This window comes from Sapajus apella, unplaced genomic scaffold (genome assembly GCF_009761245.1).
Source record: "Sapajus apella isolate SASKATOON/1434 unplaced genomic scaffold, GSC_monkey_1.0 scaffold180, whole genome shotgun sequence".
In the NCBI taxonomy this organism is placed as follows: domain Eukaryota; kingdom Metazoa; phylum Chordata; class Mammalia; order Primates; family Cebidae; genus Sapajus; species Sapajus apella.
In genome coordinates this window covers 1,251,694-1,271,003 of record NW_022437120.1, presented here as the reverse complement: position 1 = coordinate 1,271,003, position 19,310 = coordinate 1,251,694, and the positions used below count along the sequence as shown (strand labels likewise).

At 53.8% G+C, this 19,310-nt stretch overlaps 1 protein-coding gene across 1 annotated transcript; it reads right to left on the bottom strand.

The window, feature by feature from the left end:
* Positions 1–11,940: 11,940 nt before the first annotated feature.
* SOX7 (SRY-box transcription factor 7) lies at positions 11,941–17,501 on the bottom strand. The gene is made up of 2 exons (XM_032268378.1): positions 17,046–17,501; positions 11,941–13,529 (listed from the first exon to the last, which is right to left on the bottom strand). The coding sequence occupies exons 1-2, from the start codon at positions 17,281–17,283 to the stop codon at positions 12,607–12,609; spliced, it is 1,161 nt and encodes a 386-aa protein (XP_032124269.1). The 5' UTR covers positions 17,284–17,501; the 3' UTR covers positions 11,941–12,606.
* Between the last annotated feature and the right edge of the window lie 1,809 nt (positions 17,502–19,310).

Here is a 19,310-nt window from a genome sequence, read left to right as displayed (position 1 = left end):
CCGGGCATGGGTGGGCTTAAGAGGGTGGAGGGCTGTTGCAAAGGGACTCTGAGAGGGGAACACTGCGCTGGGTCCTGAGACAGGAGCAGGAATCCACCGAGGACAGGGTGGGAAAAGGTATTCCAGGGGGAACAGCTTATGCAAAGGCACTGGAGTATGAGGAAACAGATCCTGTTTGGAAATTGGCTGTGCCCGGAACACACGGGGTGCCGTGGGAACTGTGTAAAGTGATGAGAGGTTGCCCAGGTAAGTTGGGACTGGATTGTCAAAGGCCTTGAATGTTCCTCTGTGAAATTTAAGCTTTACCTTATTGGCGGTACTGGTCAGATAAAACTTTTTAAGTAAAAGGGAAACATCTTTAGATCTTCTGGAAGCATCATCTCTAGCTGGATGAGAGGTGGGGAGACTCAGGGTCATAGCCAATGAGTGATGGCGTGACGGTCTGGGGCAGACAGTCATGTTAGGATTCGAAACACAGAATCTGGGAGTCCACGAGGCCTGGAGCCTCTGCCTCCCACAGGAGACCAGCAGCAACCTCACACCGGGCCCTGCCTGGCAGGGAGGGCACTCCTGGGTTCCAGGGTTACATGAGGATCCACAAGGTTGGGCTCAAATGACAGCGGCCTCTTGCCCCATCTCATCCAGCCCAACACCCAGGGTGGAGAGGTGGAGGGATCGGGTGATGTGGGCAAGGCAGGGCAGAGTTCCCAGGAGGTGGGGCCGGGGCCGGTTATGCACGGGAACAGGGCCAGGCCAGGTGTCTAGGGGCATCTCGCCATGGCCTGGTGACAGAAGGTGGGGCAGCAGCCCAGGGCAGCTGAGGCAGGATGGAGATGGTGGCGTGGGAGGTGCTCCCTGCCTGGATACAGTACCTGCAGCTCCAGCCCAGCCATGCACAGCACCTGAGGCTCATCCTTCCATGGCTCTGCACAGTGGGACCCCCCCAGGGTCACCCCCACTGCCACCTCCCTAGACACCATCCCATGCCAAGGCCAGGGTCAGAGAGGAGGGGACTCGCCTTGTTCTTGCTGCCTTTTCATAGGCTCAGAGAACCAGGAATATTCCAGCCCTTGGAAACTGTCAAGTCCTGCCTCTTAATTTACTGAGACCCAGAGAGGGGAAGCAACTTGTCCAAGGTCACACAGTGGGCAGCCCCATAGAGCACAGATGAAAAGACATAGGTAGACCCCAACCTTCCTTCATCCACCCCTCCATGCTCAGGAGATGCTGGCAGTGGGAGCAGCCTGGTGCCGACGCCCGGGTGCAGATGGTCTCGCTGCACAGGGAGCTCCCTGCCTGCCTCTGGGCCACCCACGGGCTATTTCAGGGCCCCAGGCTCAGCTGCGGCTGGTGGAGGCTTACATCCAGGAGCAGCCCAAGAGATGGCCGCCCCTCCTGGGCAGAGACTGGGGCAGGAGAGTGAAGGAGGCTGGGGGAGTCGGGGCCAGGCTCCCACCACACCCTCAGCCATCTGAGTGCTGCTCCATGGGTGGAAGCCAGACCCACCCAGCCACATGGCCTCCCTCGGCCCTTCACCCAGCCTCAGCATCAGCCTCGCCACCTATAAAAGGACAGAATCGTGCCTACATCAGGATTGCCGCGAGGGTCGCATGAAATCCCAAAGTGACACTGCAACTCGGGCGTTCGTAGGGCAGAGCTGCCACCTGTGCCTGCTCTCCCTCGTGCCTGTGCACAGTTCACTCTCGGGGACACGCATGCCAGTGTTGTCCCCAAGGTGAGCACAGGATCATCTTTTCTGGCCAGCAAACACCCCCTTCGTGAACCTTTTGTTACCGAGAGCCAGCTCCCTGAGGAGGGTGGGGGACACCTGCATGAGCGGCGCTCAAGAGGCAGGTCTGTAGGGAAAGTGGGGCCCACCTACAGGCTGGGGGGAGTCCCTTGGGCCCAGGGCCCACGGGAGGCTATGCTGCGGCAGGAGGCTTGTCTGAGAGCTGGTGCAGGCTTGGAGAAGCTCACGTCTGCGACCATGCCTCTGAGTAGGCTTCCAGTCTCCCGGGACCTCAGGCCTTATTTCACAGCCAGGGCACTCGGCAGATGCTGCAGCTGTCTCTCCTGGCCACAGGCCCCCGATCGGCCCCTCTCTGTCCCTCCATCTTGTGCACCCGACCCCAAGCTGGAGCCACACATCCCGACTCCCTAGGGCAGGAGCCTGGCCCTTGAGGAGCAGGACAGAGGGTGGAAAAAACCACAGGGTCAGCCCAAGATGACACTGAAAAGGAGGCGCTCTCCCTCCAGCTACTGCCCTCTTCCGCAGCAGGGACCTGGATGCTGGGCTGCCCTTGGGAGTGGCCAGCACCCCTCATCATTTCTGATGCTTCTGGAAGGGAGAGAGACCCTGAGCTCCCATGTAGCTCAGCCCTTCCAGTAACAGACAGGCAGCGAGTCTTAGGGAGGGGTGGGAACTTATCCAGCCACACAGCTCAGGGCAGAGCTGGGGTGGCATTGGGGTCCAGGGATGCCAGACCCTACCTTTTCTCTGTGCCACACTGCCTCCAAAGCCCACAGCTCTCAGCTCAGAGGATGTCCCTCCAAAGTGGCCACAGAGACAAGGACTGACCGGGTGGGAAGAGGCTGGTCCGTGGACTGTGAATAAAGTGACCAATTTTCTAAGCCCAAATGCCAGGCAGGGGGTCTGATAAGACATGAATAATGTGCAGTCGCTGCTATCCTTGAAAATGGTGGACTTTGGAGCAAGAAAGCGTCCGCTCTCTGGGGACAGGGGCCCAGAGAGAGGCTGAGTGCTCTGAGGCGGCATCCTCCAGGCTGCTGGGCCCCTGCTGGCTTCCTGCGCCCACAGGGACAGGGCGGGGAAGGAAGGCCGGCCAGAACAAGCTAATCTGGAGAAGTGATTTTCCTCCTGGGCCAGCCCTTCCCTGGGCAGGGCTCTCAGCAGGCGCAGAGGTAGGGCGGCCGGGGCTCCGCAGGGAGGGGCCGGCTTATCAGGCAGGAAACACTGGGCTCCGGCCACATCCTCCTGCTCCTGGTCACAGCAGCTCCCATGGGCAGGAAAACACTCAGCAGCCGCTGCTCCTCGGCCCTCTCCGGCCCCGCCTGCCAGCCTTCCTCCTCCTTGGAGACAGCAGTGCTGTGTGCTGGGTCTGCCTGCCGCCCCCAGCTCTGCCTGCCCCGCCAGGCGCCCAAGAACACCAGCCGCCTAATAGGGCCCTGCAGCCTGGCCACAGTAGAGCAGAAACCCGATGGAGGGCCCAGGGTGTTAGGGATGTAAGGGTGGGCTCCTTGGACCCGTCTATGCCAGCCCAGGCTGTCGAAGGCGACCGCCTGTTCCCTCCTATGGTGGGTCGGCAGGTGCACTGGGACACCCCCTCCTCTGGAGCCCGTTCTGTTCTCAGCCCTGCTGTCCTAGGCCAGTACCCACTGAGACAAGCTGGGCTTTAAGCAGCATGAGAGGGAAGGCCTCGGGGAGCCTCCTGAATACACGGAAGCCCTGAGCCTCAGTATCGCCTCCCACCTGCACTCCCCAGCCCCTTCTTCCCTTCACCCCACATCCCAAGCACTGTGCTGCCTGGCCAGTTCCCCGCTGAGAACCAGATGCAGCTGAGCTCTTGCAAAAGCTTGGCCTTGGGGGCTTCTCTCCACAGCCCTGTGCCCCTCACCCTGGCCCCAGGGGATCCCACCTCCTCAGCTGCACCCCCCACCCCCGCACTACCCACGCTTCCCCACCAAACCCCTCACCGACTCTCCACTCTGTGCCCTGGGAGAGCGCCTTTCCCTTTCTGGGCCTCCATTTCCTCTTTCATCAAATCTGGGCTTGACAGAGTGGTGGCAGAGACTCCCGCCAGCCTAAACTCAGTGATTTTATTTCTCAAGGTTACAAAGCTTGATTAGGGATTAAAATCTCCTATTTTCAAGCCTCGGTTCTTTCTGGTTGCAATGCAACTCTGCTGTTTACCTCAGGACGACCCCGAATGGTCTGATGGACAGGACGGATCCCCTTGAGTCTCTTCTCTCCCCTCCCTCAGATCCTCAGATGTGTCATGACTTCTGTGACTTTCGCAGCACCCTGAGCTGTGGGAGCTGGTGCTGCTGTTTTTCAGGGAAAGGAATAAAGAAAAAGAAATTTCTGTGGCTCCTGGGGATGGGGATGGAGGAGCTATGATGCCCTCTCAGGTCCTGTGATCGGATGGGAATGCCAGCTACTGTGATGACACAGCAGGAGCCCGGGGATGCCTCTGGCCACACACCCACTTCACACGACCTCTCTGGCCTGGAAGTCACAACGTGACCTTGCAGATGTCATCATCGAAACATCCAAAACCCAACGACCAGCCTCCCTATGGCCCCTGGAGGCTGCAGACTTTCATTCATCTGAAGCAAGTGACTTTTCATCTGAAGCAAGTGTCTTTTCTGAGTGGAATACTGTCCTGTTGTATCGTTCCCCCCCCAAACTTGTCCCAGACCCGTACCACCCCTCAGCCCCTCGGACAGAGGGAGATGAGTGACTATAAGAAAGGACAGTAGCCAGGGCTGGGGAACCCACCACTGCTGGAGCCAGGAGTGAGCACGAGCCTCTGAGAAATGACTACATTCTAGACCTAGGTGCAGAACATTCCAGAAGCGCCCACAGAGCACCCCCCCTCTCTTCCTGCTGAAACCCCAGTCTTTGTGTAATGAGCCCTGTCTCCTCCCTCCCACCCCCACATCCACGCGACACTCAGCCTCTAAGTAAGGGGAACGCAGACGAGAGGGATTCTGGAGGAAACCACAGGCCCTACCCAAGCCTCAAACACAGTCCGCAGGGGAAAGAAGGGTGACCGCCAGCCTGCAGGGACCAGGATTGCTCCCATCTCCACAGATGACCTCAGCAGACGTGGACCTGGACTGCAGCAGGAGGGACTTGGGTGACACAGAAGGAAGGATTTCGGATGACGGAGCTTGCTAGACTATTTTATGGAAAGCAATCCCTCTTACTTTTCAGGATTCTCCAAACAAACAGAAGCCCGTCTGCCAAGAATGGCAAATAGGCCATCCTCACTAGAGGAAGGAGAATGGGCTAAAAAAGGACGCAAATGGCCTCTTTCAATCCCAGTTCCGTGCCCAAAGAAGGAAACGGACAGAGTCCCTCTATAATACGCATTAGGTCTACTCAGGGGGTCCTTTCTCCTCGTTTCTCCCTCACAATCCATACCAATGCGGCAGTCCCTGAACACCTGCCTCTGGATTTTTCAAGCTAGTACCTGCCTTCAGGCCTAAAAGCATCTAAATGGTCTCAAGAAATACAAAATAGGGAATAGCCCTCCTGTGCATTCACATAAAGCTCTGCCCTTTCTAAAATGCATTTGAATTCACTTGCTACCTCCTTAGATTACCCAATTCCCAATTAAAATCCAGTGATGGGTCAGGCTAGACCATGTCCCCAGGTCCCAGCTCTCTTGGGGCATCCTCCCCCTATATCAGGAGCTCTGAGCAACCTGCAGATGCAGCCAGCAGCACCTGGGACACCTGGGAGGACTAATCCCGTTGCCTTGGTAACTCAGAGCAATCCTTTGCCCCATATGAGAGGTTGATGCTTAAACTGAGGATAAAAACCGCTTTCACATGTCTTGGGCTGACAGCAGTCGAAATGGGTCAGAAGCCAAGGAAGGGTGTGTCATTCTTGGTGGTGTCTGGGGAAAAGGGACGCTCCCAATTTGCTAGTGGAAGCCGTCAGGAAGCACGGGAGAAGGCAGACAGAGGTGCCAGGACAAGTGACGCAATCGAGCCCCATTAGATTTAAGGCAGTCTTATAAATAGCCTTCAGTGGCTTTACTTATTCCCGTTAAGACAAAGTGAGTTCATTCTGGGAATGGAATGGAGTCATTTTTCCTTCGATGATCAATTGAGACTCTGGGAAACCAGCGAACCATTTGAAGCAAAAGCTGCAAATATGTTCATGTGCTTAGTTAGACCCAGAGACCCTCTGCTGGGAATCCAGCTGTGGATGCAAGCCAATAGATGTTCACTGCAGTGCTGTTTATAATGGCAAAAAAGGAACAATTTAGTGATCTGATAGCAAAGGGGTGGTCGAGTAAAATAAGCTCCGTGTAGTCACTGAAGTATTCTGCAGCCATCAAAAATGGTAACTATGAAGATGGATACGAATGTGGTGAAACTTTTACAACAGGACGTTGATAGGAGAAAGTGAAACGCAAATGGCATCTACAGCTACACAATGTTCACAGCACATATGAGTACATGTGCACGGAGGTGGGACTAGGAATTCAGTGTACAAACATGATACGTTGAGAAAAGGCCATGGAGTAGGTGGTTTTCCTTTCCCCTACCAATTTTATATATTAAACTTTCAACTAGGAAGAAAACACCTTTTGCAGAAAAACGAAGTGTAATGGCATAGGAAAACATTTATTTAATATTCATGAATAAAATGTCTGTTACAAAGGACATGTATACCTGCATTATATCTATACCAAAAAAAGAAAAAACTCTAGATAGATATATACCAAAAAATTACCATTAATGTCTCTAAGTTGTGGACAATAGATGACTTATCTTTTTCTTTATGATATTATTTTTTCTATACTTCTGACAAACACTAAATGTACCTTTTGAGAATTGAAATATCAGTCACAATAGATGGATAGATAGATAGAAAGTGGATGGATGGATGGATGGATGGATGGATAATGGGTGGGTGAGAAGGTGGGTAAGGTATGGGGTGGATGAATGGAGGTGTGGGTGGGTTAAGAGGACGTATGGCTGGATGGATTGATGTACAGAATATGAGTGGGTAGGTGGATGGATGAATAGAGAAGAAAGGAAGGAAGGGAGGGAGGGAGTGAGGGAGGGAGGGAGGAAGGAAGGAAGGAAGGAGGGAAGGAAGGAAGGAGAAAAAGAAAAAAGAAAAGAAAGAAAGGAAGAAATAACGAGAAAGAAAAGGTAGAATGAATGGCTGGCTGGATGGGTGTGCGTGTGGATTAAGGAGTGGATGGAAGGATAATGAAAGAAGGAAAGACAAGGCTGGGCGCGGTGGCTCACGCCTGTAATCCCAGCACTTTGGGAGGCCGAGGCGGGTGGATCACGAGGTCAAGAGATCGAGACCATCCTGGTCAACATGGTGAAACCCCGTCTCTACTAAAATTACAAAAATTAGCTGGGCATGGTGGCGCACGCCTGTAGTCCCAGCTACTCGGGAGGCTGAGGCAGGAGAATTGCCTGAACCCAGGAGGCGGAGGTTGCGGTGAGCCGAGATCGCGCCGTTGCACTCCAGCCTGGGTAACAAGAGCGAAACTCAAAAAAAAAAAAAGAAGGAAAGACAGAGAGAGAGATGGAGTGAATGAATAGATGGATAGATGATAGATACATAGACAGACAGCTAAGTAGATTCCTATAGATGTCTCTCTCTTCTTTTCCTTCCTTCCTTCCTTCTTCCTCCCTCCCTCCCCCTCTTCCAAATTCCTTTCACTGGGATGAAACAAGGAGCACAGCCTCCTCAAAAGGAAAGGCAGACGAGAGCTATAACAGCGATCTTCTGCCATCAGCCCTCTTCTGCTCCACATCAGGGCAGGAGAGGAGTGCTCTCCCCATGCCCATCCCCTGCCCTGATTCTGCCAGGCTACACTCCAGCAGGTGCAGGAGAATAGTCATGGCCACATCGGACTGAGACTCAGAGCCCCAAGGAGGACACACACAAAGGCCCCAGGGTCTTGGTTTCCAGGGAAATGGGAGGTAAAGTTAGGGACGCAGAAGGGTTCATTGAGGTATTTGCCACCAAGATTAACCAGCACAGCTACAGGGCTTCCCAGGCGATTTTTTAATTTATATGTTCATTCATTTATTTGTCGAGCAGCCTCTGTGGGTCACCTGTGGGAGAGGGTGCACAGGGAGGATGGTTCCAGTGCTGGCCGTGAGCGTGGTAACCAAGGTCTACCTGAGTCCTGGGGACGCCCGGGGAGGAGAGTGACTGGCCCCTCTGCTGAGCAAGGTTGGGCACATCAGAGCTGGACTAGGACAGTGAGTGTGATGTCACCAGACGGTGACGAAGTGAAGGTCGCCCAGGTCAGGGAATCAAGGATTAGCATTGGTGAAAACACAGGAACAGAGAGAAGGTGAGAATCTCCTGGGCCCCACAGGCTGCCCTGTGGTAGGGTACACTGCAGCAGGTGAGGGCTGCGGGAGAGGCTTCTGGAAAGAACAGGTCAACCAAGGGGTGCTCACATGGGGGCTGAGCCCAGTGTCCTGAGGCTCACAGCATGCACAGTTGGAGCAAGGGGTGGGGACCTCTTAAAGAATACAAAAGCATGTTCCTTTTTGCAAAGTTTTTACAAACCAGTGGCCATGTGAACACATGACTAGGCCCCTCCCAGGACCCTGGGCAGCAAGGGGTCTGGCGTGGGAGCCACAGTGAATCCACCCTGGTGCTACCTGTGTGTCCTGGGCAATGAGCCAGTGCTCAGGGACCTCAGGGAAAAGGGTGGAACAGTGGCATACAGGATTCAGAAAAGGAACTTCTAACTGCGCGTTGCCGTCCATTCCCATTGGCCAAAGCAAGACATGTTCTTTGCACCAGAGGCAGCGATGTGCCCAGAATGGGCAACTAAAACTCAAAGATGCCTCTGGCTCCTGGGCACGACTGTCTCACCAGTAGCTGAGCACAGTGGAAGAGCAGCCCGGTTGTCACACTGCTTCCTCCACTCCCAGAAACAGGAGCCACCCCCCACAGCGAGTCCTGGAATGAAGCATGCCCATGAGGCAGTGACAGGGTGATGTGCCAGGCAGGTACTGCTAGACAGGAGCTCCGGGCAGCCGGTGACACTGCAGACTGCCATGAGCCACGGCCACAGTGACCAATCTGGATAGCAAGGTCTTCAGCATCATCTAACTCTGGCCTATGATTTCCTTGGCTCTTTCTTTCTTTCTTTCCCTGGGCCGTGATGGGTATGAACTGGACCACAAATGACTCCATACCACGGTAAAGTGGGAAAAATCAGGCAGCACCAACTTCAACAGTGAGACCAACTAATACTGCCAACAGGCATCTGACGATGCTGAAACCCAGGTAGCGTCACCACATGAGCCAGCCACCCTTCACCACCGCCCACCCTGGGCCTCCATGTCCTCTGCCACACAGTGTGGTGGGTGGATGACAGGCCCCACCTGGGGCTGTGGATGAGAAATAGCCCATAAAACTTTCCATAAAGCTCTGCACACCTATAATGTGCTATTAAAGTAATGACTATAGATTAGGATCAAAACTGAAGGAAACACACATGCCCATTTGGGCTCTCCTAAGACCCACTCCTTGGCCCAGAGGGCCTGGGAAAACACACAGCTGCCCTTGGCTTGAGCAAGTTACAACTGCTTCCCCGTGGACAGAAGCCAGACGGAGGTGACCTGCACAGGGACTGAGTCATCCTCAGTTTCTTCCAGATGCTTTTTGGCCGGGATGTTTCTCCTAACCCTCACTGGATGTTGCATCCTCTCATCATTACTCTGTGTGCCCTCCTGCCTCCTCCACTATCTCCCAGTGAGTTCTGAGAGCCTGTGATCAATTTCCATGCCACATCCATAAACACAGGTGTGTTTCCAGATTATTTCAAAAAGAAGAAAAAATTGTGATTTTTTTTTTTTTTTGGACAGTCTCGCTTCATTGCCCAGGCTGGAGTCCAGTGGCACGATCTCAGCTCGCTGCAGCCTCTGCCTTCTGGGTTTAACCAATACTCCTGCCTCAGCCTCCTAAGTAGCTGGGATTACAGGCACCCGCCACCACACTCATGCCTGTAATCCCAGCACTTTGGGAGGCCGAGGCGGGTGGATCACCTGAGGTCAGGAGTTCGAGACCAGGCTGGCCAACATGGCAAAACTCTGTCTCTACTGAAAATAAAAAAAATAAAAATAAAATAAAATAAAAAATTAGCTGTGACAGTATTAAGTAAACAAACAAATAAACTTACTTTTATTCTTCAGACAGCCCGACAGTTACCTCATTCCACTTTACAAGTGTAATGGCATCGCGAGGAGAAGATTATTCTACATGTAGGTCATGAGTTGATATTTTCTTTAAGTGTAAATAAAAGCAACATGTTCCAGTGTGTACAATTTGGATTTATCTCTTTAGCATAACTCATAAAATAAACCATCCCTATCAGATAACAACTTTTTAAAATAAAAAAGTCAGTGTAGACAACATTTTGATCGCTGGGCGTGGTGGCTCACGCCTGTAATCCCAGCACTTTGGGAGGCAAAGACAAGCAGATCACCTGAGGTCAGGAGTCTGGGACCAGTCTGATTGACATGGAGAAACACCCATCTCTACCAACTATACAAAATTAGCCGGGCGTGGTGGCGCATGTGTGTAATCCCAGCTACTTGGGAGGCTGAGGCAGAAGAATAGCCTGAACCCGGGAGGCGAGGTGGTGGTGAGCTGAGATTGAGACACTGCATTTCCAGCCTGGGCAACAAGAGCAAAACTCCGTCAAAAAAAAAAAAAAAAAAAAAAAAAAAAGAGAAAGAAAGAAAGAAAAGAAAACATTTTGATCAATACTATAAGTAGCACTTAACATAATACTTATGCGTCGCTTGGAAACCTTTTCTTTTTGCAAAACTATATTTCAAAGGATAGAACAGTCATGGTACAAAAACGTTTATTTAAATTAAATATTTTCAACAAATTAATATTGACAACTGTTCCAAAGTATGTGTTGTTTTTTCAAAAAAATGGAACAGTTTAGCTTAGCTTAATGTCTGTGATACTGTTTTATGAGACTATTAACACATGCTCTGGACTGCACACCAGTCAATCATATCATCAACAATGTACTATTTATTACCAAATGGCATATACAGTAATAGCATAAAGAGTAATCATATCTTATAAGTGATTTCACAATAGGACATCTTGGAAGGACAAAAAGGATTTATCAACAATACAAAACAAGGCAAAAATAATAGGAGATTATATAAAACATATTTCATACAGGAAATAATATGCTAAAATAAAAAAACAACTGTCTTTCAGCACACTGTTATGCATGCTCCTTCAAAGGGGGTTTGGGGGAACATGAAAATGTTTTGAGGGCAGGGGTCCAGGGCTCAGAAACATTTTCTGAATCACAGTGAGTTTCTGATTTGGGCGAAGTTGCTCTAAAGCACTGGCTGAGGACTTTGCCTGAGGACCTGGCTGGCAAGGAAAACAAATTCTCATTGCAGCTAGAGGAAGCATGCTTGGGCTTTTAAGTCAGGGGCTGTTTGAGTTACGGACTAGTTCAGCAGTGGAGGAAGAGCAGGAAGAAGAGAAAAAGAAACCCCGGAAAAGTGAGTAAAGAAGCTGAAGACAGCCGGGAAGGAAGCACCTCTTGAATCTGCAGAGGGAAAGTGTGTATCCGGATTTGAAGGCAGTGACTTTGCTTGGTTGCAAAGTCCTTTTAGGTACCTGGGCTTTTTGGGTCATTAAGAACAGGGAGTTGGCAAGAAGCTGTCATTGTTAATAAAAACATCTGATTTATTTAGACTTTGAGTTTAAGGGTTGTATGAAGTGGGCATGTGTCTCTCACACTCAATATATTTCGACTGTGCATATTCTTTCTTTTCTTTTCTTTTTTATTTCTGAGTTGGAGTTTCACTCTTGTTGCCCAGGCTGGAGTGCAGTGGTGCAATCTTGGCTCACTGCAACCTCCACCTCCTAAGTTCAAGAGATTCTCCTGCCTCAGCCTCGCAAGTATCTGGGATTACAAGCATGTACCACCACGCCCAGCTAATTCAGTTTTTTAGTAGAGACAGGGTTACACCATGTTGTCTAGGCTGGTCTCGAACTTCTGACCTCAGGTGATCCACCCACCTCAGCCTCCCAAAGTTGTAGGATTACAGACACAAGCCACCATGCCCAGCCTAGATTGTGCATATTCTCTTGAAGTGTGTATATAACTAAAAAAAAAAAAAAAAAAAAAAAAAACAAAACAAACAAAAAAAAAAACTGCTTTAAAATGTATATTTAAAATGAAACAGTTTTAACTCAATCCCATTTTCTCTGATATAATTAGCCATACTGGTTAATTTCTCAAATCAGGTTGACTCTGTTTTCTCCAATTGGATGAGTCCCTTTGGCATTCTGCGGTCATTTTGGAAGGGAGCGCAGGAAGTGCAGAAAGCCTCGTGGTCCCTGGGCTGTGTACACAAAATTATCACCAGATCATACGTTACTGAGCTCACTAATGAGTCAAATTTCCCCATCTTCCTTTATTAACCTTGAGAGAACCCTAAATCATAAAAGTGCGGAGCAGAAGGGACCTTGGCTATCAAGTACGTCCCACCATGTGTTTCGATGATGGCTACAAAAAAAGAGAGGTCCGTGAACATTCTACTGGGAGGCAGCGACTCTCAGGGGCTGGAGGAAAACTCCCTTGAAGGAATATACTCAAAATGCGGGCTGCAGGGGCTGGGATGTGGGGAAGGTGATGAACGGGAAAGAAGGATAAGCAGATTCCAGCTGAGGCCAAAGGCTCTGGGGCGGCAGTTCAGACTTCCCTGCCCTGAGCAGTGGGAGAAAAGCTGGTGTGGCTGCCCGGCTCCCGCACCACTCAGGGCACAGGAAAAAGAGGGTACGAGGGCTGGATAGACACGGCACCTCCAGCTCTAAGACACACTGTAGCTGTTGTAGTATGTGGCCGTGGCATCAGCCAGGACAGAGATGAGGCTGGTCTCTGTGGGACCCGTTGATGTCATCTGGGATACCGGTACATGGCCACTGAGGGCCACAGCCCCCGTGGCGGAGTCTGGGTGGCCAGGAGTGTTCAAATACTGGTCGAATTCATTGCGATCCATGTCCCCTAGGAGTTCCACCTGGCTCAATTGATCCAGGGCATCGAAGCCAGGGTGCTCGGGAGGTGGGGAGAGCTGGCCCAGGTGGGCTTGGAGGTTGGAGTGGAGAGGGTGGTAGGTGGCCGGGGAGTAATAGGCAGGAGATGGGGGACAGCCGGATACAGAGGACATCATGGAGACGCTGGGGGGCTGGCCAAGGGCCAGGGAGCCCAGGGGGTGGCTACAGTGGAGGGGGCTGGGGGCATACTCCGGTGAGTAAGGGGGCCCTGGAAGGTGGGGGATGCGGCGGGGGTGGCCGTGCTCCTCCTGGCAGGGGGAGGAGAAGAAGGTCTGCTCCGGCTCCAGCACGTCCAGGGGAGACATTTCAGGGGGTGTGGGCAGCCCGTAGGGGTACGTGTCCACACTGCTTGGGGTGCCGCCGCCACCAGCCGGCCCCTCGTGGTAGCAGCCGCGGAGGCTGGGCAGCGCGGTGCTGGGGGAGTACTCACCCCTGTCCTCTTTCTCCCCCAGCGCCCCCCGGCTGCTGCTCCTCTTCTCGGGCAGGACGTTCTGGTCTCGCGAGAGGGAGCTCAGGAGGAAGCCGGGGTCCACGCGCTTGCACAGCCGCTTGGCCTGCTTCTTCCTGCGCGGCCGGTACTTGTAGTTGGGGTAGTCCTGCATATGCTGCAGGCGCAGCCGCTCCGCCTCGTCCACGTACGGCCTCTTCTGGGACAGCGTCAGCGCCTTCCATGACTTTCCTGCTCACACAGGCAGAGGAGGCCATGCTCAGTGTCGTGCCCCGCAGGCATCGCACATGCACACGCCTGCACACACACGTGCACATGCACACACGCCTCCCTCCCTGCTCTCAGCCACAGAGGACGCGGGCACCTCTCTCACACTCTTCCCAACCCAGATCCTGCAGGCACAGTGAGGCGAAATCAGGTCCTCTGTTTGCAACCATAAAGCCAGGTAGTGCACAGTGCACACAGAGTGCAGGCACACGCATATAAAAGCCGCCAGAGCACGTCCAGGATACAATGCGGGTCCGAGGTGAAAAGCCCACCTGCCCCATGTCAGCTACAGGAAGAAAATACCTAATGATCACGATATCGATTGGGGCTCTTTTTACCCTTCGAGGGTCTATTCTAGACATTTGTGCATTCTCATGAAAGTCTCTGCCTTCATTGACTAGTGCAGCCTCTTAGGAAGAGACACGATCATATTTACCTATGGTATATATCTCACAGCCCTTTCTGTGAGGGAACCCAGGCTCAGTCAATAGTTTCACAGATGTCAGTAAATCTGAGAATCTCACTTAGGTTAACACATGCCTATTGCTTACCTCTGAAGGTCGAATAGGACCCTGCTGTATGACCGAGGCCAGAATGCTAGCATCTGCTTGCAACCCATGTATGCACTCAGACTCATGCATGCACACACATAGACATGCAAACCATCATTTTCAGCCAACCGGCTTCTTGGGACCCTTGACTGTGCCAGGGCACCTGCTTAGCCACAGATCTCCATGCAGAAGCCATTCCCTTCACCTCCCTGAGTCTCGATTTTCTTCAGCAGAAAAGAAAGATATTGTGACACTCTCCAGCTCAAAACTCTCTCTTTAAAAATTGTCCCATGCTTGCCACCCACTGGTGCTAATATGCTGGCTGCGCTTGACCTTCTATTCACCGTTGCTTGCTTGTCTGTTGCTTTTCAAGCCTCCAGAACATTTCCCCTCATCCCTCAGTGTGCACTGCCCACCCCTCCAGCAGTGTTTTCTAGAGGTAGGGGGCGTCTGGACCCCTTGGGTTGCTACCTCATAAGGTGGGCTCAGGATTCTACACTTTTAACTTGTTCTCCCACGATGCTAATGTGTCCTGAAGTTTGAGACTCACTAGCCTAGAGGTTAAGGCCTAAGGAAAGGGGCCATAAGTTCTGCTTAGCACATTCTGCACGTGGCCAAGGTGCAGAGCCTGGCACACAGCAGCCCTCAGCACCTCTGCCAACTGGCTCCTTGAGCCAGGGGCTCAGAGCCGGAGGAAGGCAATGATTAAGGGCACTGTAGCACATGGGTGAAAGTTTATAGAAACTCCGTGGAGCTTTCAATTAACATCATTAGCTATCGCTCAAAAGGGTGACTTGAAAGTGTTAGGAGCTGCAGATTCAGGGCTGGTCATCTTTTGCCAGCCTATGGCTGAGGCCACAAAGCTGTCATAAGCGGTCCAGGGTCCAGGTGCACCCCACACCCTGTCCATGGTCTCCATATAAAATGTGGCTCTAGCTCTAAGTGTACCTGGATGTTACATGATTAATAAAATACATGTTCATTTTAAAGTGCTACCAAATGTCTAATTGTCTTTATGCACTTCCTCATTCATAATATATTAAAAATACCAGTGTGACTAGGTCACAATGTTAACGTTAACGTTTGGAAGGTTTATAGTGGAAAAAGCTGGGACTCTCATATCCAGCCTTTTCCTCTCAGGTCAGAAAGGAAAGAGCTGAGAAGGAAATGTCACACAGGTGGAGGGGATCATCCTGCTGGCCCCTGTTAACAGGTGCACAAAGTCTACATTGTGAAAAGCACCAGCGTTACGGTTTCCCTCACCCAGTGCCAGGAGCTACTGCACTCAGCAGGAAGGAATCCATGTCTTTTCTGCAGAATGAACTGTAACCTTCTGAAGCTGAGGTGCAAGCCCTGACGGGGTCCAGCTCGCAGGAAGCATCTGTCTCCTGTGCCTGACCCTTTCCTGGGAGCAGGCTTCCCCAATTCTGCAGGGCCATGCTCCTCACCCTTCCCTGCACTCCCCTCCCTGGCCCAGGCCTGCAGAGAAATCCTTCTCTAGCATGGTCACAGCAGGGGCTTGCTTGCCCAGCAGGCATGGTCAACCAGCACAGTGCTCAGGGTCCGTGGAACAAAACGTTTGGGGATACACAACAAACATATTTTCATTTCTTGTAAAATCTGAAGAAAAATAACCTACCGATTAAAGAAAATGTTTTATTATTGTACATATTAATATATTTTTCTTTATGCCAACACTGTATAAAATATGAATGTTACTATTTTTGATGGGGCCCAGAAGGCCCCAGATCACTAAGGCAGGTTGGTGCAGCCAGCCACCAGGCTGGATCCTTCGAAATCAGAACTCCATCAACTGCTTTGCACAGCAGCTAAACTGCAGGAGGGCTCGGCTTCGGACCCCCTCTGCGCTCCTGCGGCTTTAGCCAGCAGAAAGAGGGGAGTCAGTCCTAACTCCAAGGTTCCGCCCCGGGAAAGAGCCCTGAGCCCTGAACTCAGACGGAAAAAGGAAGGGCTCCGTTCCGGGCCGGGTGGGGTCTGAGGAGGGAACAGCCGGCCCCGGGTGCCCACAGTCCCTTCTCACAGGGTCTGTCTCCAGCTGTGAGAACCAAGTGTTTTGAAAGGTTTTCGTGGATTAAAACGAATAAAACACGCTTCAAAGGGCAAAGAGGTTGAGGTTAAGCAGGGTTGAAAAGTACTCAACTCCAGACGTCGGAGAAAATAGAAACCCCGACACCAACTCCGGTTTTTCGGGTGTGTCCTAACAGCCTCACTCTGGATCCCTTAAACCTGGTGGGTCCGTGTCCCCAGCCCCTGCGTGGACAGCCCAGGAAGAGACCGCGCTCCAGGACAGCCCAAGTATCCAATCAAATTATCTACACCCCCGAGACTGAGAAATAGATGAACGAATCGAGTCTATTTGGGTAAGCTTTTTTTTTCCCCCTATTATTTAGTTAAAGGCAAAGATTCGTTCCGCAGGGTCTCTCTTCAGGAGTATTCGTTAATTATAGATTCGTCTGTGACGGGCTTCCTCTGAGATGACCCAGTCGTAAGGTGCAGGGAATGCTGGGTTTTCCCGCTTCGGTATTCCTACCAAACGCCGGTTCCACCCAGCCCCGACGTTTCCGTCCCTGCCCTGTCCGTGCGCGCCGGTCCCTGTCGCCAGGCTTCCCTGCCTGGCCGCTGCCCCGTCGTCCCCGCCCCCCTGGGGCCCCGACCTCCGCTCCAGTTCTAGCAAAGGAGCCTCCCCTGCCTGCCGCGCGGTTTCACCTTGGGCCTCACCTAGTGCCCCCGCTCTGAATCCTGGGCACCGCGCACACCTACGCTCGCGCAGATGCCCAGCCACGCGGGCAAGAAGAGCGCCCTCGCCCCGCGCTCCGGGTCATTCCCAGGCTCTGCGCTCGTACCCGCTCCGCCAGCCTCCAGCCACCCGCTCCCGGTCCCCAGCCCGCCTGGCCGCGCGCTCACTCACCCAGCATCTTGCTGAGCTCCGCGTTGTGCAGGTCCGGGTTCTGCACCGCCAGCCGTTTTCTCTCGTCCTTGGCCCAAACCATGAAGGCGTTCATGGGCCGCCGGATACGACTCTCGGAGCCCTTGTCCCCCGGCGGCCGAGGGGCGGCTGGTGGCGACGGCCCATCCGACAGCTCGGCGTCCAGGGCCGGGCACTCGAGCCCCTCGGGCCATGGGTAGGCTCCCAGCAGCGAGGCCATGGCTGCACGCGTGTAGCCTCGCTTCGCCTCGCGGGGCCCGCGCGGACCTGGCCCTCGCACCGGTTGGGGCGTCCAACTTGGCCAGCAGCTGCGACCCGGCCCCTGATTTATCAGCTTCGGGCGGCCGCGTCCTCCAATGACTCTTGAAGGCGGCGCGGCCCCTCCCTCAGTGTCAGCGCGGGTCCCCTCCCTGCGTCCCGGGCCGCCGCCGGGTCCCCGCTCCGACCTGCCGGGAGGGGGAGGGAGGAGGGGAGGGAGGGACAGCTTTCTCCCCGCGCCCTCCCCCAGCCCGCCCCTCCGCCTCTCGGGGCCCGCCCGGGGACCTGCGCCCAGTCGCCCAGGGCCTCCTTCCGCCCCCCGCCCTGGGCCGCCTCTGGCCCCCAGCCCACCGCCCGCAGGCAGGCGCAGGAGGCCGGCGCCAGCCCCCGGTCTGCCCCGGCCAGACTCCACCAGCCCCTCCAGCCCCTGGAGCCTCGGAAAACCCAGCCCTACCAGGTTTCCTCGAGCCCGCCTGGGCGTGAGACATTGACCGTGAACCCCTCGGAGCAGCCGTTCCTAAGAGAACACTCCGACTGCCTTTCTTTCCGAAAATGACCGGGCTTCGGCCACCGCAGCCCCAGCCAACTTGGGCCGCCACAGAGGTCGGCCAGGGCCGGGGATGGGGGCTGCCTCCCGCCTGGGGTTCGGTGCAGTGCCCACCCAGGGGCCCTGGACGCCCCGCCGCCCCTGGCTCTCGGGAGGGCGTGGCCGTCGTTCTGGTTCTCAGCCGCCTGGTTGATTTCTCCTCTCACTCCACCCGCACCCAGTCTCCGGGTCCAAGCCTCCAGCTCCCTCACTTCTGGTCCTTCTCACCCTGAATTTTCTCCTTAAATTTTGTCTTTCTCCTCTGGCAGTCCCGCTCTTACAAGTGAGGGAGTCTCTCCCGCCCTCTCACGTCCCCACTGGCTGTGCTGCGAACTGCGAACTCCCCCAGTTTCCCTCAACTGCACACCCCAGGGTGGACCGGCCGTGTGTGCCTGGCCCGCCTGCAGCCTAGGGACTTCGGGCTGGGAGCTCACGGCCGTCCCTCGCCTGCGCTCACCGCAGCTCCCACGTCATCTGGGGCGCTGTTCCCGCCTCTCACATAAGCAGTAGGTGCTCAAGGCCTGCAGAATAAGTGAGTGAGCAAATATGGCTTAGGCACCTACTGAATATAAGTCGGCAGGTTTGACTAGATCCCGGAATTTACAGAGTGCCACCCCTGTGCGGAACTCCACAAAGGTGACCCTGGAAGGAGGCAGTGTTGTGGGGGTGTGGGGGTGCCGTGGGGTCTGGAGTCAGAACCTGTCTTAGTGTTTAGGTTACTGAACGCGCGGCTCTGGGCGAGTGGATCTTCTTGCCTAATCCTAACACTGGAAGATGGTAAGGCTGACCTTCCAGGGCTGTTGTGAAGATTCGGTGAGATAAATGTAGCGAAAGCTTCAGCCCTCCCTGTGATGCTTAATGTTAATATAACTCTAGGCACGAAGCCCGTGGGCCTGAGTCCGGATTTCAATGTCCCCGTGCACAGCGACCGATGCTTTGCATGCAACATGACGCGGGCCCCACAGCTGAGACCCGGCAAGTGGAAGGAGAACTACAGCGTCTCTGTTTACATGTCCTAATTTTCACCTCTAGAGCCCGGGACAATTTTCAAACGAGAATTAGCTTTCTGCACAAAAGAGATGGCTGGGGTTGCCCCTGTTCTCCAGCCAGGATCCAGAAGCAGCACCCTAGGCCGGTGCGCCCCATCTGCTGCTCTCGCGGGCAGGGATCTAAGGGTGTGGGACGGGGTGCGCGCTGGGCAGCGCGGGCAAACAGGGTGCCCGCCGCTGGGGCAGCAACCTGGAACCCGAGGCAGAGCGGCGGGGGACCCAGCGGGGACCGTTTGCAGAGAGTGCGTCCTCCACCTAAGCGGACTTCCCGACCCCGAAAAGTCCAGGCCATTCCCAGTGGCTGGCCCCTTTCCAGCATGTGCCACCCGCAAAAGCCCAAGGCCAGAGTACGCT